A 25150-nucleotide genomic window follows, 5' to 3' on the forward strand; every position below is an offset into this window, starting at 1 on the left:
ACATGTGAGACAACTCGAATGAACAATGAGGGATGCTTGACAGAAACTGACCCCAGATTGAGACAGACATAAAACATCTGTCAAAAACATTAGATGCTACAATCCAGTTGTGCCAGAGCCTGATTTACAACAAAGAAATATTAAAAACGCTCTCAGAAATGGAACTGGCTTTGCAGAAAACCACATCCAAACATCTCTCAGCAAATAAAGTGTCAAGAATCTGGAAAGAATTTGAGAAGGGTGAGATGCAAAATGTCTGCATGTGGAAGCAATTGTCGGCTGCAGGCGGGATCTGTTAAGTGCCTCTACATTGCTGAGCCACCAGCCAAACCTGTTTCCACAATCAGCAAACCAACCCCAAAATACTACCTCCTCATCTAACTGCAAAACCCCAAGAGCTGTACAATGCTGCTGTCTCTAACTCTGTTTGAGAAGAAAAAAAGTGTGCACCTTGATTCGAACTATGACTCATTTACAGACACCAATGGGTAAATCCCACATGGAGTTGTAATGGGAGTGTGGATGACTCGGCTCTAGATCTGGGAGGGGTGAGGAGGTTATTGATATTGTTAGACTATCTGTGGAGAAATATAAGTAGCTGGAAGTCACGCAGTAATCCCGCAGTCTTTCTCTGAATGCCGGGGAACAGGTGAACTCAACTCAACTCAACACTTCTGCAGAAAACTTCAGCTGCTTCTGCAAAACCAGTAAGTTGAATAAAAATTCCAATTCAACTGCTTAATTACGGTAAATTCAAATAATCTTTATTTTTAGAGCGTGTCTTCAAAAGTAGTATTATTTAACATGAAAACAAGGAGAATTCAAAATAAATTGTCTAAATTAATCATAATAATTATAATGAGTACATGGGGCATTAAATTAGAAAATGCATTTGTTTTTAAAGGTTAAATTGATTTTTTTTATTATTATTATTATTTTTTATATTAGAGTCAGGTCATAACTCAACCAATTTAAAGTTAATCTCTAAAACATTGTATGCTTAATTTTATGGATACTAAATGAATGACAACAATATGTTTATATCTAAAATAATTATAATAATTATAATGGGTACTTAAGGCATACATTTTTTTTCTTTTGTATTGTAACAGCCAATTTTAACACATTATTCCATTTAATAGTTAGAAAATGTTATGCTTCATTTTATGCATAATATATGAATGAACATAATTTAAATATGTTAATGTCTAAATACTTGTTAAAAATTATAATGGGTATGCTATGCATGTGATTGAATAGTACATGAAAGAAAAAAAGTTACATTTATTTAATTAATTAATTAATTTGGACATTGTAAGCGAGTCAGACTGTAACTAAAAATTAACTAATTATTCCATTTAATTGCCAAACCATTTTATGCTGAATAAGCCATAACAGAGCCAAGAAACACTGGGAGGAAATTTGGTTATCCCAAACTAAATTCCTTCCACTTTAATCAGCGCATGACACTGTTATATTAAATCATAAACACACACTGCAGGGAGCTAATTTAAAATGTTCAAACCCCATGTTTTACTTTTGTGACTCGGTTTGCAATCAAAGGAGTGGTTGAACATGTCCTAACCAGGTCGGGGCAGGTACTCATGCCTTCCATGATTAAATAGTTCATTGTTCCTTCACAGAACCAGCATGGAAAAGATGACATCTCTCACAGTAAACTGCTGGCTGCAGTCGCTGACACTGACTCTGGCTCTGCTGAGTGGGATCCCGGCCATGCCGGTGGATGTGGACCACGTGTGCATGGCGCCATCCACAGCCAAATATAGACTGACATTTACCGGCAAGTGGAGTCAGGCTGCCTTCCCCAAGCACTACCCTCTGTACAGGCCACCTGCTCAGTGGTCCCCTATCATTGGTGAATGGGTTTCTTTTCTACATGCTTAACCCTTGTGCATCAATTAAAAAAAGTTACACATAGGTTCATTATGGACAAAAATGGCCATGTCCAAAAACTGTCATAAAAATATTATAGATTTATATTTTTTTTCCACTTTCACTGACATAATTTTTTTAACCAGCATCAGCTCTAATCATAATGACCAAACATTCATTCATTTTTAGAATTTTAACCCTTTAAACGCTGGTTTGTTTACATAATGCCACTGTTGTTTTTTAGGAAAAAATGAAAAATAGTAATTATTTTCAATTTAATAGATGCTAAGCAGAATTTTTTTCTTTGATTATTAGAGCCTCGGATATGTCAATGATTAACAACAACATTCATTTTGATGCTTTCATATTTTTTATGCAGTATCAGATTTAAAAAAAGCTACCACTCAGGTCCATAATGGACAAAAATTTCCATGTCAAAAAGTGTCATAAAAATATTATAGAATAATATTTTTTCTACTTTCACTGACTTATATTTTAACCAGCATCAGTTCTAATCATAATTACCAAACATTCATTTATTTTCAGAATTTTAACACTTTAAACGCCGGTTTGTTTACATAATGCCACTGTTGTTTTTTATAAAAAATATAATAATTATAATTATTTTCAATTTAATAAATGCTAAACAGAATTTTGTTTATTTTTATTATTAGAGCCTCAGACACATACAAACCACACTCTGAAATCCATACCAACACACTCACACAATTATATATTCATAATGTATCTAATTGGCTCTATAATATGCATAAGCCAAAAACAGCAGAAAACAACAACAAAAGCGATGATATGCCAAACCTGAAAAAATGGCACGATCTGGTAAAAAATATTTAAAATGTAAATTTTGAAGCCTTGCCAACATAATGAAAGCATGTTAAACAAGATTGCATAATTTTATAGTTAAATGGCACTGGGATTAACAATCGCAGTTTTAATGGGTTTCAATGTGCCATTTTTGTCCAAAACGACACTAAGAGGGAGTATTTTGTGTAACTAGTGCAAAAAATATTTTTTTAAAGAAAATAGGGTGAAATAATAAAATTCCAATAAAAATTCACACCTGTGGAAAATTTTATGCAGTTAGCATTAACACAGACAAAGTTATCAAAAAACCAAAACTGAAAAAGCCAAAAATGTCCACATGCACAAGGGTTAAAAACAGCTTAAATTAGCCTAAACGGGTTTGCTAGTCTTCCAGCTGGGTCAGGGGGATCTGTTGCCTGGTCTTAGAGATGTTTGGGAAATTTTCACCTAGAGACCGACTTGACCAGACTGGGAGATCAACTAAAATCTGTTAAGACCAGATGAAATTTGTCAGTAGGGCTTTCATTAAGATCAGCAGTGCAGAAACCATAATAACTTGGGGAAATTGTTTTTTATTTTTCTCCCCAATTTTGTCCCCAGTGATATTGGAACCTGGTCTCAGAGAATCACTTTACTTAACCTTAATTTTTGCAATAGGATTTTTATGTGGCTCGTTGGACATATCGCAGCAGTTTCCTGGTGAAATGAACACTAGATATGCTACTGCAACAATGAGTTTTATTAGTCTCAGACAAATCACAAATAAAATGACAAATTATCACTTTTCGCCCTGCTCCTCACACAATGCTTCCTTATGGAATCTAAACACTTTTACTACAGTGCGTGAATATTAACCTTAAAAACCTCATCTGTTTTGAAGAACATATAACTTGCTTTTAGCGCCACTCAGTTGGCATTTGACCTCAGAACTGCCACAATATGTGCACTCAACCACATATAATGAATGTCGTTTTGTAATAATGCCACCACAGTCACAAAAAGTCAATGATGGCAGCTATATCGCCTGATATTTCCTAGAAACAGAAGAAGCACATATTGAAAACTGATGATTTTAGTGCTTTTTACATTTTAGGAGTAACTCACAGCACAGACTATCACATCTGGCAAAGGAACGAGTATGCCAGTAATGGGGTGAGAGAGTTCTCTGAGAGAGGAGAGGCTTGGACTCTGATAAAGGAGGTGGAGGTGGCTAGGGAACGCATCCAGAGTGTCTATGGTCTCCTCTCAACACCACCTGTGGTTGGAGGAACTGGCCAAGCAACCACAGAATTTGAGGTCTATGCACGGCACTCCTTAGTAAGTAGACTGCGCACTGCAATAGGTTAAGGCAAAGAGAAAAGTTCTCTTTAACACAAAACACATGACACTATTTATACTACCAGTTACATTTTAGACACACCATACTCATTCTTTATCATTACAATTTCTACATTTAAACATAGAAAAATAATAAAGTCATTAAAACTATTAAACAGTATACAAATTATGAAGTGGCCAACAAAATGTAAGTAAATCAAAATATCTTATATTTTAGCTTTTACAAAGCAGCCAACTTCATGAGGTGCATCCTGAGATGCTTTTAATCAGTATTGAATGAGTTCACATGTATACTGGGCACTTGTTGACTGCTTTTCATTCACAAACTGGTTCAGCTTCTCTAATAAAAATAAAACATGCATAAACGTAATTAAAAATAGAGACATTTTTAGCTTTAAAAATTAAGAGCAAAAAGTTCAGTCCAGTGTGTCAAACTTTTGGCTTGTACTGTATATATGAGGCCTATGTATGCATTGGACCCCACATATCAATGTTTTGACAATTAAAATCAATATTAAATCAATTCCAAATGTTTTACATATAAAACTACAGATGTTTTCAATCAGATGTTATGAACACTTCTATACTCTCTCCAGAGCATTCTTTTGGAACTAGCATTCTGAATTACAAATTCTTCATTGTAAATAATAAAACAAAATGAAAATGAACCAATGCCAGCTCAGTTAATGGGCATTCTAAAATCACAAATAGACTCTGCAATGCAACCAATCTCTAAAGGCATTTTATTTTGCAGCTGTCCTTCATTGTCCGCATTGTGCCAAGTCCAGACTGGTTTGTCGGAGTAGACAGTTTGAACTTGTGTGAAGAGGATCACTGGAAGGAGAACATCAGCTTGGATCTCTATCCCTATGATGCGGGCACAGACAGTGGTTTCACCTTCTCCTCACCTAATTTTGAGACCATTCCTCAAGACAAGGTGACCCAGGTAATGTCTAAAAGCAGACAACTGTCAAAACTTTACATAAATGAGTGTACAGTGGGCTCCAAATTTCTGAGACCAGAAATTTTCATTTTGGGGGGCAGCTGTGGCTCAGTTGGTAGAACGGGTCGGCCACTAATCGCAGGGTTGATGGTTCAAATCCCTGCCCACATGCCGAAGTGTCCTTGGCCAAGACACTGAACCCCAAGTTGCTCCCAATGGCAGGCTAGCACCTTGCATGGCAGCTTTGCCGCCATTGGATGGGTGAATGTGTCACAGTGTAGGTTAAAAAGGTACTATAAAAGTGCAGACCATGAACCTGGACCATAAACCTGGAAATGGGTTTGTTAATTTTTAACATAAATTATTATGTAAAATGAAGAAGAAATATTTAGGATTCAGCACTACTTCTAGGTCACTAATCAAGGTAAGCAACTTTGAGCATGCTCATTTAAACGTAAAGAGGTTCAAATTTCCTTGCATCCAATGAAGCACACAAGATGCTTGGAACATTCTCAAATCAGGCTGAGATAACCAGTGGGATTTCATGAAAATGATGGGGCTGTGGTGACATTCTTACAAATGACATTATGTGGTTCATTATGTGTCACTGCAGTCCATTCTGGGGTGAAAAGTCCACTGTTACTAAAAGCGAGTTAAATGTTCTCTGATTTTTAAGGTTAATGGTTTGTTCAACCAAAAATTAGAATTCTCTCATCATTTACTCACACGCATGCCATCCCAGATGTATATGAATTTCTGTCTTCTGCCAAACACAAATTAAGATTTTTAGAAGAACATCTCTTTTTTACTATAAATCTCCAACTTTGACCAGCCTTGACCAGTAGGTGGCGATATGCACTAGGAATGCGAATCACCAAAACAACTAAAGAAGAAGAATGTCGAAGTTTAGTGGAGAATGACTTGTGCTCTATTGAGTTTTAAATCAAAAACTGACCTCCCTAACCTAAACCTTAAACCTCAACCTAACCGATATTGTCATAAAAGCAAATGTGAGATGAAAAATGCAATAGCTGAGGCAAACAATGTTAGTTTGTGGTGCTACAATGACACTATTCGCTCATGTATTGAGTTGACTTGACTGCTCTTCAGGACTCATAACTATGTTCTTTTGCATTGCAAATGCAACGCTCTATTTGGTGAGCTACCGGGCAATTTGATACGCTTGTAAATGTAGTTGGTTCTGAAATGTGCTAAAGGAAAAGTGTTTAAATGTCATAGGATGGAATTTTGTGAGGAACAGGGCAAAAAAATAAGTGTTAATTAACTGATAATCTGCCGGTTTACTCTTGATTTGTATGAAATTGGATATACGTCATAGTGCCTCTAGTTTTATTTCACCAGGACACTGCTTCAGTACATACAACGTGCCACTTAAAAACCAGTTTGCTAAAATGTAGGTATAGTATAGTGATTCTAGCTAACATTGATCATCAGGTTTTGCACAAACTTGTGGAGAACATGCCAGTTTTATAGTAGACTTTTGGAACCAATGGAGGTCATGCAATCAACTTGTGACAGATCTGTTTTCTTCTCTCTAGATAACCTCATCAATCCCAAGCCACCCAGCAAACTCATTCTACTATCCCAGACTAAAGCGTCTCCCTCCAATTGCCAAGGTCCTCCTAACTAAGATCAAGAACAACCAGATATTCAATTTACCGATTCAACCAACGCAATCCAATCAGATACCAAGTGGCAACGAAATAGACGGATCACTCATAAGTAAGCTTTTAGAATTTGTTATTATGAATTCTGATTTGATTTTTGTCATACTCTGATGTAGGCTCAATGAAAGCTCAGTGGTCCCTCGGTCATGGAAAACCAGAGATTATCAGGGAATATTAAAATTGTGAAATTATTGAAATCTACTTTCTGTAGTGAATATATATTTTTGTGCTTATGCTCAACCCTAAAAAATATCTCAGCCCTGTTGCTCCATACAATGCAAGTCAATGGTGATCAGACATTTGTAGCTCCAAAAATGAAACATAAAAGTAATCCATTTGACTCCAGTGGTTAAATCCATATCTTCAGGAGGAAATTAATAGCTGTGGGTGAGAAACAGTACAACATTTAAGTCCTTTTTACTTTAATTCTCAACTTTAACTTTCACTTTCAGATGTAAAAGTGAAAGTGGAGATTTAGAGTAAAACAAGTACTTACATTTTATTATATTATTATTTTATTACCCACACCTATTATAATGCTGGCTTAAGACGTGGATTTAACCACTGGAGACTTATGGATTACTTTTTGTGATTTTTGGAGCTACAAATGTCTGATCACCATTCACTTGCGTTGTATGGACCTACAGAGCTGAGATATTCTTCTAAAAAGAAAGTCACACACATCTGGGATGCATGAGGGTGAATAAATGATGAGAGAGTTTTAATTTTGGGTTGAACTAACACTTTAATTTAACTTTTTTCTACTTATTTTAATTGTCTCAAAAGAAAATAATGTCTGACATCAGCCATTTAACTTGATTTCCCAGTTATGCACAGTTACATTCAGGGAAAAATTACTTTATCAACTGGTGACTACACGAAATGACTAAGTACACTGAAAAGAGCTAAAGTCTCTATGAATTCTTAATAAAACCTAATTAAATGACCCAGTAAGTTCCTTTTCGCCAAACAAACGTGCTCAAATGATACAAGTGTAAGGGTTTATGGTTATTCCCCACAAACTCTGTACTTGTTCGTTTGAGATAGTAGAATTTAAAACATTAATTTTATGGATTCTTAAGCCAAAGAAATTCAAGGGACTCTTAATTTATGTATAACTCTAAGATCACCTTTACAATTAATATTTAGTGTTGTACACATTTATTTAAATTATGTAAAGCTAAAAATGTTATAAATATGTGCATTTCTGAGAAAAAGCGATTTCATGCATTATGGTTGAGTCAACAAATCGCTTTTTTTAGTGTCTTATATGCATGTACGTGATCTCGAGGAAACACTACAAATCCATACAGAGAACTTGTGGTGATCGAATCACTGGGTGCACAGGGAGGTTTATCCATTCCCATGGTAACCACAACAACTAACTGCAAACAAGATAATGGGGACCAACCCATTTAAAAGTGTTCTGCCACTCAGAACTAAGGAAGTGTTTGACATGGAAGTGAAATGTGTGCTTTTATTCCATCCTTCTGTTTTTATACTTGTTCAAAAGTCCAAATCTGTGAAGCACATCAAACTTTTACAAGGTCAGGATTTCTGGAGGGCTTCAGCGAATGCATTCTCGGTCCATAAGCCATAGTTAACATTTAAAGATTTTGTTGTTGTAGAATTAAGTTAATTAAAATTATAGTAACACTATACCTGGGATGAAAAGGCTTTGGTCATATAAAACTAATTAAAATATAATTTAGGCTACTTTTCATCTAATGACATTTTACAAATACTTAATATGTAACAATATCTAGATTTAACCAGCGTTGCTATCCATTTTTGGGTGAACTATATCTTTGTTTTCCTACAGATACCCCTCTGGACTGTGAGGTGTCCAGCTGGTCACCTTGGGGTCTTTGTAAGGGTCAGTGTGGTGAGAAGGGGGTAAAACACAGAACTCGCTATATTCATATGCATCCTGCAAACAACGGGGCTGTGTGCCCTCCCTTAGAGGAAAAAAAGCTCTGTATCCCTGACAACTGTGTGTGAATGTAAAGAGGACATTCAAGATGGGTACCAACGATCCATCCCTCTCCTCAGAATAATCCACATTGAAGAATCCACTGGATAAAAGACACAAAATGAGCCGTTTTAATTTTTTGGGGATCACCAAATGAAATGGCATATCCTGAACCAGGGCCATAGCAAGGAACTATGGGCCTCCTGACTGTATTGCTCTGGACCCTTTACCTATTAAAAAAATGCAGTTTTGAATTTGTTGTGGGCCCCCCTCGAACTTTGGGCCCCTTGAATCGCTACCACCTTGCATCCTATTAGCTACAGCCATGTCCTGAACATGCCTCTCATCCTCCATTGGTTGGTCACATCATACAATAAGACATTCCCTCCCCAAACTCATACCATGGGTTGAGACAGTGTTTAAGGAGTCTGGTGCTCTCTGGTGGAAAAACACACCAGTTACATTATTAAGCTAGATAGTTGTTCTTGTACAACTTTGCTGTTTCAGTGAATTGTCTGTACATTAAATGCATTTAATATGTATATAAAAGTTGTAAATACAAATAAATAAACTTTTTCTTGTGAAGTTGACATGGTTATGTGAAAAACTGACATAATTGTATTTTTCTTAAAGGTGCACTCAGTAAATTTTTCCCCATTAAAAATTTTACTCCTAAAGAAATGAATTATAATTTTGAAACAAATGTATAAATTCATGAGCACTCACATGAGATGAGGATTCTAGTCATTTCAGCAAACTTATAAAAACTGTTTTATTCTACATGTTGCAGGGGCGCCCTCATGGGGGCTGCCATTTTAGAATCACATGATCAGCTGGTAGTCCTACTCGCTTAATCTCAGTAACCATCCTGTTATTGGACACTTTCCCTCTTGGATTAAATTAATCATGTCTGACAGTGAATAGTGAATTTCTACAATGGCATCTGTAACTGAATGTTTTTTTTAATTTAATGATTTTTAATTTTCCATGCTGTATCCACACCACTAGGTGTCACTAAGTTATCTAATGCATTAACATTCAAACATTTCTAACTTTAAGTCAAGTCAAGTCAAGTCAAGTGGTTTTTATTGTCGTTTCAACCATATACAGTTAGTACAGTACACAGCAAAACGAGACAACGTTCCTCCAGGACCATGGTGCTACATAAAAAAACAACAAAGGACCAACATAGGACCACATGAGACAACACAACGAAATAAAATACCTATATAAACTACCTATATATACCTATATAAAGTGCACGTGCAAACATGTGCAAAAAGTACAGGACAGTACAACAAATTACTGACAATGAACAGGACAATAGACAGTGCAGCGCCGACCAGTACTCAGTAGTGCAAAAAGATGACAGTTTCTAAAAATGTAAACATAACATACTATGAGATAGTGTTCTATGCACATAGCAGTTATTGAGGTAGCAGACAGTTATAAAGCGACAGTTATTAAAGTGCAACTCAGGACACGTGTGTGTCAAACCAGTCTCTGAGTATTGAGGAGTCTGATGGCTTGGGGGAAGAAGCTGTTACACAGTCTGGCCGTGAGGGCCCGAATGCTTCGGTACCTCTTGCCAGACGGAAGGAGGGTAAAGAGTTTGTGTGAGGGGTGTGTGGGGTCGTCCACAATGCTGGTTGCTTTGCGGATACAGTGTTTTTTGTAAATGTCTTTGATGGAGGGAAGAGAGACCCCAATGATCTTCTCAGCTGTTTAACTTGTTTAACTTTTTGGAGCCACTGTATATTGTAAACTGTCTTCATGTAATTTTACATTTATTATCCATTTAACTACTAGTTATGTATCTTTATGAAACAAAGCAGGTAATGGGTCAACAACTGTATTTCATTATCTCTATCAACTTATTTCAGTTCCAACCTGATCTTATCATTGCTTTGCTTTTACCTTGTTTAAACATGGCTCCACACAGCAACAGCAGGTGCAGATTTCTCAAACTAAACTTGCTGCTCACACAAAGCTCTGCTACTTTCTTATGCTAATGGTTTGTAGTCATTTGTTACCTACATTTTAAAATGAACTGGGTTACTGCAACGAACTTGAGGCTGATTTGCCTGCTGCTTGCATATTTTGTCATTTTGTCTCCGGCAATGTATTTTGATTTGGGAGAACAGGAGGAAAAGTGCATAATTGAGGAGATTCCAGAGGACACACTGGTGACAGGTTAGTGTAGCTGAATGCTGTAGCCAGTATTTGACCTATACAGTAGTGCATATATGCTACATTACATAAACTGACACATTCATCATCATTTTTCTAAAGAAAGTCAAACACTGAGCAGGAACAGAAGAAACTTTCCTGACAATTACATGTGCAATATAAACGGCAATGCAATATTACCCAACTGCTGGAAATAAACGATAATATGACATACAATGTGTCATTTTAAGATCAGTTTCATAATGCATCAAAGTCTACTTTCAATTAATATGTAACACATTTGATGTTGGCTTAGCATGCTTGTGCACTGCTGCTCTGAAGACTTTAATTTAGTTCTTATCTGGACAATGAGAACATGCAGTCCAATCATCAATATGAATGTTGGAAGCAAACATCTGCATGTAACCATCTGGAATGTACTTAATCTTAGGTAAATGGTGTGATACATCTGGCCCATTCTTATCTAGACGACGGCTTTAAATATAACAACTTGGCAATCACAGTTCAGAGACAAAATATCACTTTTATATACCGATAAGACACACTACCGTAACAGTGGTGTATCTTTGATTACCATTGCATATGCAAAATCTAGAACATTCCTACATAACATCCTTATTATAAGTGAATTTAAACCATATAAATATGTCAATAGAATAGCAATGAGAACTAAAAGTAGGTGAAATTGTAGTTTTTCTAGTTGGTCAGAGGTGAGGACACTATCCCTCATAACATTCAACACATGTTCGGAAAAAAACTTTGTCAGGTCACATTGCAACATTTTATAATTAATACTCGACAGGATTTTTGGTCAGCAGCCAGAAAATGTTCACACTCAAATTTAAAAGCTCCCTGTTTACGCACACAGTCTCATTTTATAGATAATCCCCAATACTTTAAGACATTTTTGCAATAGTTAATAAATAACATTGTATATGTTTACAATTTGATGATAAGCAAAATCTGGATGGCAGCAAGTACTAGAAAAAAATAATTTTTCCTCATCACCTTCCATCACATTATACTGATCTGAAATGTAGGTGGTGCTCTAACGCATTTTAGCCCTCACTCATTGACAACAATAATCTTTTTGTGCTGAGAGCTTCAACATTGTTTTGTTGAATATCTTGGCTTCTGAGTTGAGTTGAGCCCAATCTAGGTGTCACTGGAAAGCAGAGAATCCCAGCTTTACAATGATGTGTAGCATTTCATCTTCTATTGATGGGAACCTGTTTTGCTGATGATTTGTTTCTCATACTTTTTCTACCGGACTTGCATGTCACCAGTGGCTGGCTGTTAGGTCATTAGCATAGACTGTAAAAAAAGATGGACGACGCCCCTTCGCTCTTTTCCATTGGTGAGAACTGAAGTGTCCCGATATGGCGCTGACATCTTGGGACTTGAGTCTGCGCAGTTGCGATTTCGGGACCAGACCTGCGCAGTAGTGAGCAGGAAATAAAGCCACGAAATCAAGGCCCCGCCCTAACTCTCACTGAATCATTCGCAAGCACACGCCCCTGCACTTTTGACTGTTGACTTATGATGGTGTGAAATAATTAATTATAGAAATTTAGATATTACATTTAAAGCTCCAATCTCCTCAGTCCTCCGAAGATCCCGAAAAAAAGTCAGTTGGTGCTTCATTGACTACTTCACTCAGAGAACCTGTCAATCACAGCTGTCAATCATGATGTCACAGCACCGTGAAGTGTAATTTAATTGTTTAGTTGGTCTCACGTCCCGTTGAATAACATGGGGAGGCAGGTATTTATGACCTATACTAGGACTAGTCACCGGGGCCGATCGAGACGTTTTGGCTTCACTTTTGAGGGCTTGTGCGGCACACTTGGTCATTAGTGGTGTGTATGTAGAGGTAGAGTCTAAACAGCACTGTTTCTTTACAATTAATATTATTATTAAAATATTAGGATCACGTGAGCTCTACCATCTTCTCTCATATTGGCTGTCGCTCCCGAAAGTTGCTCTTCATTTGCATAAAGTTAAACATTTCTCAGCTTTGTCGCGTAGCTGGACATGCCCACATCCGGTCGCCAACTGTCGCAGTCGCTCGTGTTGCCGGATGTCGCCAGCTCTCATTGAAAATTAATGGTATGAGGCCGTTTTGTCGCTGCGTGTCGCTGGTGAATGCAGCTTTATTCACCCAAGCAAGCTAACAAACAAGTTAACAAGAAATGTCTTTATCTCATTTTAAAGCTAACATCTAAGATTTTATATAAAGTTTGAGGCTATTTGGGGCTTACTGAACAGTGGTCAGCACATAAAAGAGACGTTTGCATTTTATGTCTTACCTAAATAAAAATTTCACTTTGTGATGAATTTTTAATAATTCAAACTGTGGTGTTACTGCAACACAATAAAATGTAGAACTGTACAGTACAAAGTAAACCTTCCTGAGAAAGATAGCTGTCATTTGATACATGACTTACTATGTGAAGGACTTTTATGGTCATTTTAAAATGTCTACAACGTAATCTCTAGGTGGGGCTAACTTGTGGCACAAATTTGCCTTATTCTCCTCTGAAAAGTTCATATTCTAAGCTTTTAAATGACACCACATATGCCTTATGCATCCAGGGACTTCAGCATGATAAAACTGTCACCAAAATAAAAATTATCATCATCATTTACTCACCTTCATGCCATCCCAGATGTGTACAAGTTTCTTTCTTCTGCAGAACACAAATGAAGATTTTTAGAAGAATATTTCAGCTCTGTTTGTCCATAAAAATGCAAGTGAATGGTGGCCAGAAGTTTAAATCTCCAAAAATCACAAATTAGCATAAAAGTAATCCATAAGACTCCAGTAGTTAAATCTATATCTTCAGAAGCAATAATATTGGTGTAGTTAAGTCCTTTTTTTTATTATAAATCTTCACCTTTGACTCAGCCCCGACCAGTAGGTGGCAATATGCACAAAGAGTGTGAATTGCAAAAAAAAAAAAAAAAAAAGAAAAGAAGAAGAATGTGGAAGTGATATTGAAAGTGGAGATTTATAGTAAAAAAAATTACTTTAGATCTATTTCTTACCCACTGGAGTTTTATGGATCACTTTTATGCTGCCTTTATGTGACTCTTAGAGATTCAAAATTCTGGCCACCATTCACTTGCATTGTATGGACATACAAAGCTGAAATATTCTTCTAGAAATGTTCCTTTGTTTACAGCAGAAGAAAGAAAGTCATAAACATCTGGGATGGCATGAGGGTGAGTACATTAATTTGTATTTTTGGGTGAACTATCTCTTTATTATGGAATTCAGCTTTATGGGTTACTGAGCACCACCTTTAGGCAGGGTATTGTACTGCACATAGCTACATAGCTATACTGTATTAGCCCCAAAGTTCTGTAAAAATATATTGTATTATGCTATGTTGCTTTCTCCCTTCAGGTTTCTTCCTGGTAGAGTATTGGGATGAAAATAAGAAGGCCAATACCCCACACCTTGGTTTAACTGTCTCTGTGAGAGATCCACAGCATTTGGTCTGAAGAATTAATCTCTTCCAGCACTCATGGCAAAACTGCATTTATACAGTGTTTTGTTAACTTTCTCCACCTGTGACAATTTCTCCTATATGTTTTGTTTTATGCAGGTAATCTTGTTAAAACGCTTTGGGAGACATGGAAAATTCACTTTTACGTCCCATGCGTCGGGTCAGCATTTCTTGTGTGTGAAATCCAACTCAACCAGTTTTTCTGTGTTTGCTGGTGACAGTTTGGTGAGTTGAGAGATTCTGCAACCCAGATATTAAGTTTACAGTTAATCCGAATTGCAAATTTACACACCCTAATGCGTTAAAAACCTATATGACTTTCTTTTTGTCACTGGAACACAAAAGGAGAAATTGCATTGATCGCATGACTTCAGAAGACTTGGAATATAGTGCTCAAGTCATATGGACTACTTTTATGTTAAATTGGTGGTGGCCATTTTTTGAGTCTCATTTATATTCATTATATGGAAAAGAGTGGCTATTACATTCTGCAACATTTCTTCTTTTGTTTCACTCAGAAGAAAGAAGTCATATGGACTTACAATGACATGAGTGTGAATGGCAGAATTTTAATTTCATTTTTATTCTAAACTCACCCATGCTTTAACCTTGAGATACAGGGCCTACTTTTCAATTTATGTACAGAAAGTGCATTTAGATGTCCAGATGGGCGAGCACACCAGTGATCCAAGTGCTGCCAAAGCAAAAGACACTATGAAAGCAATGGAGTACAACCTGCAACATCTCATTGACAAGATCCAGTACATTAGCAGGCAGCAAGACTTTCAGAGGGTAAGCAAACACAAGCAGTATAGGAATTGACTGACATGACAACAATTGCCATATCAATTGCGGGCCAACATTGGAACAAGAACCAGACCAATTGTCATCTGTCCCTGTTTTCCGATGTGTATTCACTCTCGAGTGATTATGTGTAATTTGTATCTGTTTATTTTACTGTAACCAGGAACGCGAGGAGACATTTCGCCAAATGAGCGAGGAAACAAATGGAAACTTTTTGTGGTGGTCCATTATTCAGACATCAATACTGCTCTCTGTTGGATTCTGGCAAATGAAAAGCCTCAAAGACTTTCTCATCAAAAAGAAGTTGGTTTAGATTTATGATATCAAGCTTGCTGTGTGCAACCTTGTTTGAAACATTTGGGAAAATGTATGGGTGTAAATGACCTCTCACTTAATGGATGACTATCATTTTACTCTGCAATAAGCCTGTTTCATTACTAGACTAGTTTCAATAAATTCTTAATAACCCCTTGTTGTGTTTTTACTGTTACACTGTGCTTTCAGCCAAAAAAGAAAAATAAGTCTCACTAATTTCTCTTAAAATCAAATTGTCATCATAGTCACTACAAACAACATTTAATTAAATGTCTTTTTTTAAATAATTTAATTTCCCTTTGGTAAAAAGGGGGTAAACTGTCTGGTAAGCAAAATTCCTGAAAAAATACAGCAGTACAATTATTGTCACTACACAGCAAATCAAAATAAGAAATTAAACAAAATAACAGACATTCTGAAAGCTTTCTGAAATCCTTTATTAGGGTTATTTTTTGACAGTATTAATCCTATAATCATTGTTATAGACTTATAATTATATAATCTATATATAACATAATACGTATAAATATGTTTATATACAGTTATACAACTATAGTTTTGGCGGTAACCATAGTTACATTTTTTATTTTATTTAAATATTTTTATTTATTTTGCCAGAGTAGTATAACACAGTAGTAATTATACAAAATTACATTTAGTAATGCGCATTAGGAAAAAAAGCACCAGGTATAATATAGATATATATGCATCAGCACATACAAGATTATTCTTTTTTCTTTCTTTCTTTGTGCGCTTGTGTGAGGGTTGCGCGATTTCGTCATGGTGACGTCATTCAGATGAACGTCAATCAGTTAGAAATTCCGAGAAATATTTTGTTTAGCTAACTAGCGAGTATACAATTCACTGTACAGACTACCGATATCAGTCTACACAGGCATTTAAAAGTGGATGCGGTATGTGTTTTTATGTTTTACTCACCACAGTTCACTCATCGTCAACTTTTCTCCTCGGGGTTATTTAATCCTCGTTTTATAATTAGCTTAAACTCTCTGAATGCGCCTTTTATTTTCAAGCTAGCTAACGTCATCTGAGTTTTTACATCTGAGGACGATTATTAATATTTTGAATTTGTGTATGTATTTTCAATTATCCATCCATGACATGGAATAACCGTTTGTAGAAACAGGCTGTGTACCAAAACTTAGTGAACTGTCTACATAGACAAAATTTGTAGACAACATAGGCGCGTATTACAGTTGTGCAAAGCTTTTTGGGGGAGTAAGATAGTTGCGTGATTTTGGGCATAGTTGGCAGGTAATTTTTGGGTATGATAGCATCGTAGATCCACAGCCAATTAGAACATTATAAGCGCTCACAGCATTTCTGGATATCATAGGCATGTGCAGCATTATTGAGCACCATAATGCTTGATCAAAAATGTTAGTCTATCATAGGCAGGTGCAACCATATTGGGCATCATCATAAGCATGCATGTGCAGCATTTTTGGGTATCATATGGCTGTGCAGCATTTCTTTGGACATAAATGTGTAGTGCCTATAATGCCCAAAAATATGGTCTAGCTCATTATAGGTTTTAGAACACAGCCACAGTCATGTTGTTGTATTCAAACACAGAATAATGTCATACTGGATCTGCTGTAACTCCTGCTTCATGTCACCTGGATCTGACCGTCAGCTTGCGGTCACAAACTGTGGTCATGTCATCTGTAATGTTTGCTTTCAAAGAGGTATTCCACTTCATTTACTAAATACAGCACTGGGTCACATTTAAAAGAATAGTTCACCCAAAAATTTAAATGATCTCATCATTTACTCACTCTCATGCCACCCAAGATGTGTATGCTTTCCTTTCTTTCACAGAACACTAACAAAGATTTTTAGAAGAATATCTTCAGTGTTTAAATGTATATTTTCCGAAGTGATATGAAAACATGGTTTAAACACTGGAGTGAGTCATATGGATACATTTTATGCTACCTTTATTTGCTTTTTAAGCTTCAAAGTTCTGGTCACCATTTACTTGCTTTGTGTGGATCTACAAAGCTGATATTCTTCTAAAAATCGTTGTTTGTATTCTGCAGAAGAAAGAAAGTCATACACATCTGGGATGACATGAGGGTGTGTTAATGAGAATATTACATTTTAGGTGAACTATCCCTTTAAGAGAGTATTCCCCTTTTTTACTTTTATGTTTCTTTTACATAAAAGTGGTTTAGCATTTATAACACTGGAAATGAATTACAATAATTCATATATTGTAATAATCAACAAATTTGCATTGAATTACAGTAAGAAACAAGACATTGATGGAAATAAGATTGAAATTTCATGAATTATAAGTGAACATATGCAGCCCTCTGCTGGACATAATGAAGTACTACAGAGTTTGTGTAGGCTTATGTTTTTCCACAACAGGAAAGCAAGGAGTGTGTCTCATTTGCCAAGCAAAATGTCAGATCTGCCCACTATCAGATAAAGTAAGATACATGCGATTTGTTCATTACAGAGGTTTCTCAATGCCTGTATTTATCTAATAATGATTAAATCAAACAAATCATGTTTAAAGGCACTAATCTTTGAACTGTATCTTCACAGAGCAGTTCAGAGGTTCAGGCACTTTTCTCAGATATCAACACAGTTGCAGTCAAATACTCTTCAGAGATAAGCAAGGTAACTATAACCTTACAATGTACAAATTGAAAAGAAGAATTAAGTTGCAGTTGTGTAAATCAAACTGTCAAATATAGACATATTTGTCCTTCTGTGTAGGTCTCACAATTCCAGGCAAGACACCTGAAAAGATTAATGGCCCACAATCAGCAGAAGGTGAGAATCAGTATCAGAGGACATTGCTTTAAAAGAAGGTTTAGATTAGGAGGCTAATACTTACTATAATATGATCTTGATATTATGCATTTGTCAAGTGCTTCTTAATGAACATGCACATGGTAACTCTGTATCCTAAAACAAACTTATTTATGTCACAAACTCGGTAACCACAGATGGAGAGAATGAAGGAGGCTGGACTGAAAATGCAGCAAGAGATGCAGAAGATGTCCAAGTAAAGATGAATAGTGGCTCATTACTGTATTGCATTCAAATGTTTTGCATTTAGGCTTATTTATTTGTTTTATATTTTATGCAGAAAAATTGCAGAACAGAATGCCTACATATCAAAATTAGAGATGACTCTTCAACAACAAAGGTAGTTCGGCATAAAGCTTTAAATACATTGTTGTGCATAAGCATATTAAGTATAGTGACCCTGCAAAATTTTTGGACATTTACACCACGCTTAAAAAATAAATTAATGCCATTGCATTGCAATGTCATACAAAGTGGCATTCGATCATAGTAAAAGAACACTTTTCAAGCAAAACATTTCACAAAAAAAGTTTGTTTGTGTAAAGGGAACAATGGAAAGGAGGAGGCGAGAACCGGCTTGACAATATAAATAATAGTTTCATCTAAAACGGAAACCAAAATACACAAACACACATAGGACGGACAGCTGCCCGTAAACATTCTCTCTCTGTCGCACCACCTTCCGCAGTCGGTCTTTATCCCTCTCAGAGGCTTGATTAGCCTGATAAGGGACCGGGTGTGTAAAATCACAACCCGGCCCCGCCCTCCTCCCTGTCACATTCCTCCCTCGTTCTCTGCGGCCAAGGCATGACGTACACCCCCCCCATCCCTGGGGGAGGGTGTGCCTTATGCCCCGTCTACCGGTAGGTCATCTCCGCCTTCCTGAATCTGGGAGGGGACAGGGGGAGGGAAACAATAATGAAAAATAGGGGGGTAAAATCACAACCCGGCCCCGCCCTCCGCCCTGTCACAGTTTGGTTTAAAGCAACAGAAAAAAACTGTTCAAAATATTAACGTATTTGTATATTTTCTGATTGTCATGCTAAGTGGAACATGTCTCTAGTTAATGTGTCAAATAACAACTGTGGCTAGGACACCTGTTTGAACTGGAGTGGTACTAAATTTATACATGCACAAAAATCACTTAGATTTTTTAAATTCAATTGATTTAAAAGTTGTTGTTGCTTTTTTTTAAAGTTTAAAATATAGCTTGGAAAAGTGAATATAAAGTATCATAATTTGTTTGAAGAAGCCACTTGGTTTGAATTTAAATTTTTGTTTTGTTTTTGTTATATAATGCAATTCAATTCATATATTTTTAAATGTAGCGTCAGTGTCCAAATACTTTTTGGTGCCGTTGTATAGATTTATGAATAGAAGAGCTGTAAAAGAGAAGATTACTGTAAACAGGCACTTTTTTCAGTTTTCAGTTCTTTTCTTTTTTCTCTCAACTTTTATCTTTTTCCAGTTCTCGTCTGACACCACAGTCTAACCGAGATTTCCATTCAGCAAATCACTTGAGATCAGGTACATTTTAGCTGACTGCATCCGTACAACCATAGAAATATGGTCTAATTGTCATTTCATTTTTTAATTGTCTCTTTATAGATTTGTAGGATATGGAATTTAGAGGTCTTGCTGTAAATGTATGCATTTACTTTTAAAGTTTGAGTTTATAGCCTCACAGAGGACCTGACAATATTATCATTGTATTTTATTTTTATTTATGCATTTGGCAGACGCTTTTATCCAAAGCGACTTACAGTCCACTTATTACAGGGACAATCCCCCTGGAGCAACTTGGAGTTAAGTGCCTTGCTCAAGGGCACAATGATGGTGGCTGTGGGGATCGAACCAGCAACCTTCTGCTTACCAATTTTGTGCTTTAACCCACTACGCCACCATCACTCCTATTTGTCATTGTGCAAACTGTTTTACAGTGGGCTCTATTTTCATGAGCACACTAGGTGCAGCTCAATGACCATGCGCTACTTCTTTCATAACATTTTCGTGAGACAGCAAATTTTTTTAATTCTAAGCGCAATGTATCGTAAGTTAATGAAGTGCCGCAAAGTGCAATTTGCTATTTTCCTGAGAAACTTCATTGCGCTGAGAGGTTTGAGAGGCACGTCTAATCTCGGCACAAAGTCTAAAATCAGTTCCTGCATTTGCAGTATGAAGATTCCACCAGCAGATAATATTAAAAAGCTTTCAATCATTTTTAAACCATGATTTGTGTGTCAGCAGATCAATAATAGTAATAATTTTATTTTGTATTGCGCCTTTCCAAAGCTCAGGGACGCTGTACAGAAATTAAACATAAAATATTAAACTCATTACCAAATAATGAACAATGGGAGAGCAGCAAAGCAACATAAGAAACAAATGGTCCATATTTTTCTTCTTCTAATGCATTACATTACAACTTACCAAACCTACCTAATCTATCAAATACTTATGTATAGGCTGTCTTCATTTATATCAACGTTGCTTGACAGGGAATGGACTATATAATAGGACTTAGATGAAGCAATAACCGGAGAAGAACCTCCTAATTAAATTGCACTTGACCCAGCCCATTAGCACTTTGCGCATATCATTTCACCTTCCCACTTGCGCTATTGTATGGATCTACAGTGCTGAAATATTCTTCTAAAAATCATAATTTGTGTTCTGCAGAAGAAAGAAAGTCATACACATCTGGGAAGGCATGAGGTTGAGTAAATGACGAAAGAATTTTCATTTTTGGTGAACTATCGCTTTAAGATAGGGCCCAATATTGTTGTTGACTATTTTAGTTCTTTTGCATTGGCAAAACTTTGTGAGTTTCTATTGCTTTTCAAATGTAATTTTTTTGTTTACCTCAGCGCCCTCAGTGACAAAATTGTATTCTTCTCCACTTTCAATGTCACCAAAGATATGCACGACTAGCTTGTGAGTATGATCAAATCTTATCATTCCACAGAAAGGTTCAAATAAGTTATGATTATAGAAATCTGAAGTCCAAATTGAGAAACGAGAGATTTGTTTTTAGGGATTTTAATCCAGAATGACTTGCAAAAAGCACTTTAGATTTACAACTGAAAAATTAATATTTTTTTAAATATTTGATTCTCTAAGCTTAAGCATAATCAACTACACAGAGCTAAACTGACATGACAGAGAAGTTTGTTCCTAACTCCAAATGCAATCCAGCCATCTGTTTTATGGTTACTTCGAAAAAACGTCTCTTTTTTTTTAGAGATGTAGGCATAGAAGTTGACACCAGAGGGCTCTCTCAAAAGGTACACTTTGCATATTTTCTGTATATTTTTCCATGTGTGATCGATGAATTATACCTAATTGAGCTTATGTGTTGTATAAGCTACTCTGCCCTGCCTTTACTGAACTAAACCTCTCTTTCTCCATCTAGCAAGATTTATTGAGTAGAATTAGTCTCATAAGCCCACCACAGAATGGCTGCATAGGTTTGTCAACACTATATATATATATATATATATATACACAAAAGGATACATTTGTTGTATTAAATTCTATTTTTATTTTAGATTCCTCTTTAAAAATTGTTGGTACTAGAGCTTAAAATACACACTCATTTCACAACATCAAAGATCCATTCATGCCGTCTAGTTTGTTCTGCAATGAATGGTTTCCTCCATTTAGGTACTGTTCCTCACAGAGCATCAAGTCAGAGCACTATGGGTAGCCATTCAATGCCGTTCAGTGCCACTGTCAGGTATTTCTTACCCATAAGAATGACTCTACTGTCTTGTATCTTGGAAAACCATTCTATCTTAGTATGGATGAATGGAGTAACACGAGAAGTATCTCTTGCAGTAGGAAATTCTCTAGTGGTCTACGGGACCCTGTGATGAGTCCATCCCATAATGTGGCCTACCGTAGGGAATCACCATGGGAAACGCCTGTATTCAAACTGCCCTTGGCCTACAAATACCCCTCTGTGTCCTCCCTGGGACCCCCGACATGACATAACATCCAGTCCAAAAGCAATACAGCTTATCACATTCAAAACACTATTTTCTGTCTCAAAGCTGTTCATTTTCGTCTGGCTTTGCAATGATGCACAGCAGCAGATATTAGAGTAAAAGACATTAGGCTAATTACTACATCATCTACATGAGTGCGAATACACATGTGCTAACCTGTAATAGATTCTCTTTTGATTATATCTGCCTCATTGTGGAAAGCAATGGACATCCGTGTTCTTGTTTTCATAAATGTTTCTATGTACATGATTTGTTTGTAAGTGTGAAATTTAATATGCCATTTTGCGCATGACTCACATTGTCAGCAGCGTGTGCTGTTAATCAAATACAACATGTTCTCTTCAGAGTGTTCTGTAACGTGCTAATGCTGTTTCCCCAAGGTGTTCGAACTATTTTCATATGGATTAAAATAGTTATTTTGATAATGTGCTTTTGAGTTTGTTTGGGTTTTCTTCTGGTGAGATGGGGGGAATAAAAGAATCTTGATTATTATCTTGGTATCTCATCAAAGACAAAGTCGTGAGGCTCATTTGATCAAATCTTGCGTTCATTTAAACAAACCAGATTCAGTGTTGTTTTCAGAAAATGTTTGTGTATGTTTAATTGAAATAGACTAAATGAGCAAAATCAGATTTTTTTGGGGTTTTTTTTACATTTTCTTAAGAAAATTATAGTCTATGGGATTTTTATTTCAGTTTTTAGCCAATAAAATAGTGAAAATAGTAAGTCTGATCATTTAGAAAAGTAATAGCAAACGTTTCCTCAGCAGCTGTATGATATAAGGTATAGAAGGTGCTGGACAAGTTCCACTCAGCAGTTTAATACTTATACCTTGTCCACATTAATCTGTAATCATAAATCAGTTTTCGTTGGAAAATTTAGGTTTTAGTGTACTAACGTCATAGTTTTCCAAAGTATGTGATAATGGAGAGCGTTTTCGGTAAAGGGAAATGCTTTTCCAATGTGGATGAGAGGCTTAAAAGTAGCAAAATCAATGCTTATATTTTGGTTGATGAAAACGCAATTCTAGTGTGTCCTGTATGAGAGGTGTATATGTTGCGGAATAAATGCATTTTCAAGCAAAAATTGATTAGTGTGGACGTGGCCTCAGTCAACATTTTCCAAAGTATTCGGTATTGGAAAGCATTTCCTAAACCGCTGTTCCAGTGTGGATTAGAGGACAAAACATAGCGAAATTAATGCATTTTCAAATTAAAACTTATTAGTGTGATTGTGACCTCTGATCCTAATGTCAATGTTTTCCATATGCAATATTGGAGAGCACTTCCAAAATGCTCGGTGTAGAAAAATGGCATTCTAGTGTGGATAAGAGGTGTAAACTTAGCAAAATCAATGCATTTTAAAACAAAAACGTATTAGTGTGGTTGTGGCCTCCATTTCCTAACGCCAATGTTTTCAAAGTTTGCAGGAAAGGAGAGTGCTTAAACACTGTTTTTGGTAGAGGAATACGCCATTCTAGTGTGGATGAGAAGCATAAATATAGCAAAACCAATGCGTTTTTAAACGAAAACAGATTAATGTGTACATTCATTGCCTTATTTAGGGCCAAAGTTACGATTTTTATTTAAAGCCTAAGGATGAGCTTACCTTTGCAAGCAGCAGTTATTTCAAACTGCCAACAGACTACCTGCCAATCTTGCCATATAAAAAAAACTGCAGTTAACCTTTGTCAGCTTTGTATACTGTACACTTTTCCTATCCTGTCCCCTTGAGACACACTGACAAATCAAAGACTAATGTTTAAGGAGCTGCACTCTGTGTATTTGTGCCATCTTTCTTAATGGCTTGTGTTACATGACAGATATGACACTAGAACAACCTCTGCAGTCTTTTGATCACTCAAGGCCCTTAAGGTAGAAACATCTCTTCTTTCACTGTACACTTGACGCTGTCACAACTCTTACGATTTACTGGGCGCTATGGCAAGTGTTCATGTAATGTACTGTAGGCAGCTATTAGGTTTATGGGAATTGTTTTTTGGAGACAATATAAAATACTTGGAGTACCTGGAGGCATTTTGAGGTGCTGGAACTCATTTAGCTTTTTTAGTTTTTCATTGGTAACAAGATCTCTGGGATTGCAACAAGGAGCGTTGAGATTGTAAATATCCCTCTTGTTCTTACTGCTCCACAGGCATTATGAGGTATAGTTTTTCAAATGTTACATTAAATTTCCCATCCTATCCATTTGTTGCAAGATGGCTAGGAGAGAAGGGGTATTTTTATATGTGAGTGTTTCTCAGTAGTGGTGTTTGCATATCAAGCATTACTATTACCATACAATAAGGTTTGAGATTTGTTCTAACTTTCAAATCATTGATCATAATTTATAACATGTCAATAACATCAAACACACAAGAAACAATGAAGTTTGATATTATGGACCTGCCACCATATATATATATATATATATATAAGTTGACCAACAGTGAAGAAGGAATATTAACATGATTGTATGCTTTCAGAAGACTTGGAATATGGTGCAAGTCACATTTACTACTTTTATAACACTTCTGAGTGTTTCTAAGCTTTAAAGTAATTCACTGCTATTGTAATCCAAATAAAATAAGAAAATCATATGGGGTTGGAGATAGATTTTTATGCAGGCAAGCACCAGTCACATTTTCTTTAGAAATATTTAAATACAAGAGGAACACCGATCGAGAAAGTTGATCGTCTCCTAACTCACCGAAGATGCATATCGTAAATGTGATCATACAGTGATTTGCTGTGCACTTACGCATCACTTCATATTACACATCTTCTTACTCTGCCTTTAATAGTCTCTGTTTCCTC

At 36.2% G+C, this 25150-nt stretch overlaps 3 protein-coding genes across 3 annotated transcripts; all 3 read left to right on the forward strand.

Moving 5' to 3' along the window:
• The first annotated feature begins 485 nt into the window (after positions 1-485).
• Positions 486-9154, forward strand: LOC127663188 (spondin-2-like). The gene is made up of 6 exons (XM_052154686.1): positions 486-707; positions 1644-1876; positions 3812-4035; positions 4811-5002; positions 6559-6742; positions 8510-9154. Exons 2-6 carry the CDS (start codon positions 1651-1653, stop codon positions 8686-8688), a joined length of 1005 nt encoding a protein of 334 aa, XP_052010646.1. The 5' UTR covers positions 486-707; positions 1644-1650; the 3' UTR covers positions 8689-9154.
• Positions 9155-10633: 1479 nt separating this feature from the next.
• Positions 10634-15627, forward strand: LOC127663192 (transmembrane emp24 domain-containing protein 11-like). The gene is made up of 5 exons (XM_052154689.1): positions 10634-10852; positions 14259-14350; positions 14461-14586; positions 15007-15153; positions 15329-15627. The coding sequence occupies exons 1-5, from the start codon at positions 10705-10707 to the stop codon at positions 15476-15478; spliced, it is 663 nt and encodes a 220-aa protein (XP_052010649.1). The 5' UTR covers positions 10634-10704; the 3' UTR covers positions 15479-15627.
• A 658-nt stretch (positions 15628-16285) lies between these two features.
• Positions 16286-22718, forward strand: LOC127663191 (probable E3 SUMO-protein ligase RNF212). Its single transcript, XM_052154688.1, has 10 exons — positions 16286-16394; positions 17077-17189; positions 17878-17939; positions 18058-18132; positions 18232-18288; positions 18465-18523; positions 18608-18667; positions 19796-19854; positions 21195-21261; positions 21569-22718. Exons 1-10 carry the CDS (start codon positions 16390-16392, stop codon positions 21717-21719), a joined length of 708 nt encoding a protein of 235 aa, XP_052010648.1. The 5' UTR covers positions 16286-16389; the 3' UTR covers positions 21720-22718.
• The last annotated feature ends 2432 nt before the right edge of the window (positions 22719-25150 follow it).

Source organism: Xyrauchen texanus, chromosome 23, assembly GCF_025860055.1.
Source record: "Xyrauchen texanus isolate HMW12.3.18 chromosome 23, RBS_HiC_50CHRs, whole genome shotgun sequence".
Classification (NCBI taxonomy): Eukaryota; Metazoa; Chordata; class Actinopteri; order Cypriniformes; family Catostomidae; genus Xyrauchen; species Xyrauchen texanus.

Excerpts from the sequence above, each read along its gene's own strand:
- LOC127663191 (XM_052154688.1), top strand. Across the intron at positions 18,289-18,464 it reads TGGCCCACAATCAGCAGAAG|ATGGAGAGAATGAAGGAGGC; the intron begins GTGAGAATCAGT and ends CGGTAACCACAG. Across the intron at positions 18,524-18,607 it reads GAGATGCAGAAGATGTCCAA|AAAAATTGCAGAACAGAATG; the intron begins GTAAAGATGAAT and ends TATTTTATGCAG.
- LOC127663188 (XM_052154686.1), top strand. The coding sequence starts at position 1,651 with ATGGAAAAGATGACATCTCTCACAGTAAACTGCTGGCTGCAGTCGCTG. Across the intron at positions 4,036-4,810 it reads TCTATGCACGGCACTCCTTA|CTGTCCTTCATTGTCCGCAT; the intron begins GTAAGTAGACTG and ends TTTATTTTGCAG. Across the intron at positions 6,743-8,509 it reads AATAGACGGATCACTCATAA|ATACCCCTCTGGACTGTGAG; the intron begins GTAAGCTTTTAG and ends GTTTTCCTACAG.
- LOC127663192 (XM_052154689.1), top strand. The coding sequence starts at position 10,705 with ATGAACTGGGTTACTGCAACGAACTTGAGGCTGATTTGCCTGCTGCTT. Across the intron at positions 10,853-14,258 it reads AGAGGACACACTGGTGACAG|GTTTCTTCCTGGTAGAGTAT; the intron begins GTTAGTGTAGCT and ends TTCTCCCTTCAG. Across the intron at positions 14,587-15,006 it reads TGTTTGCTGGTGACAGTTTG|AAAGTGCATTTAGATGTCCA; the intron begins GTGAGTTGAGAG and ends ATTTATGTACAG.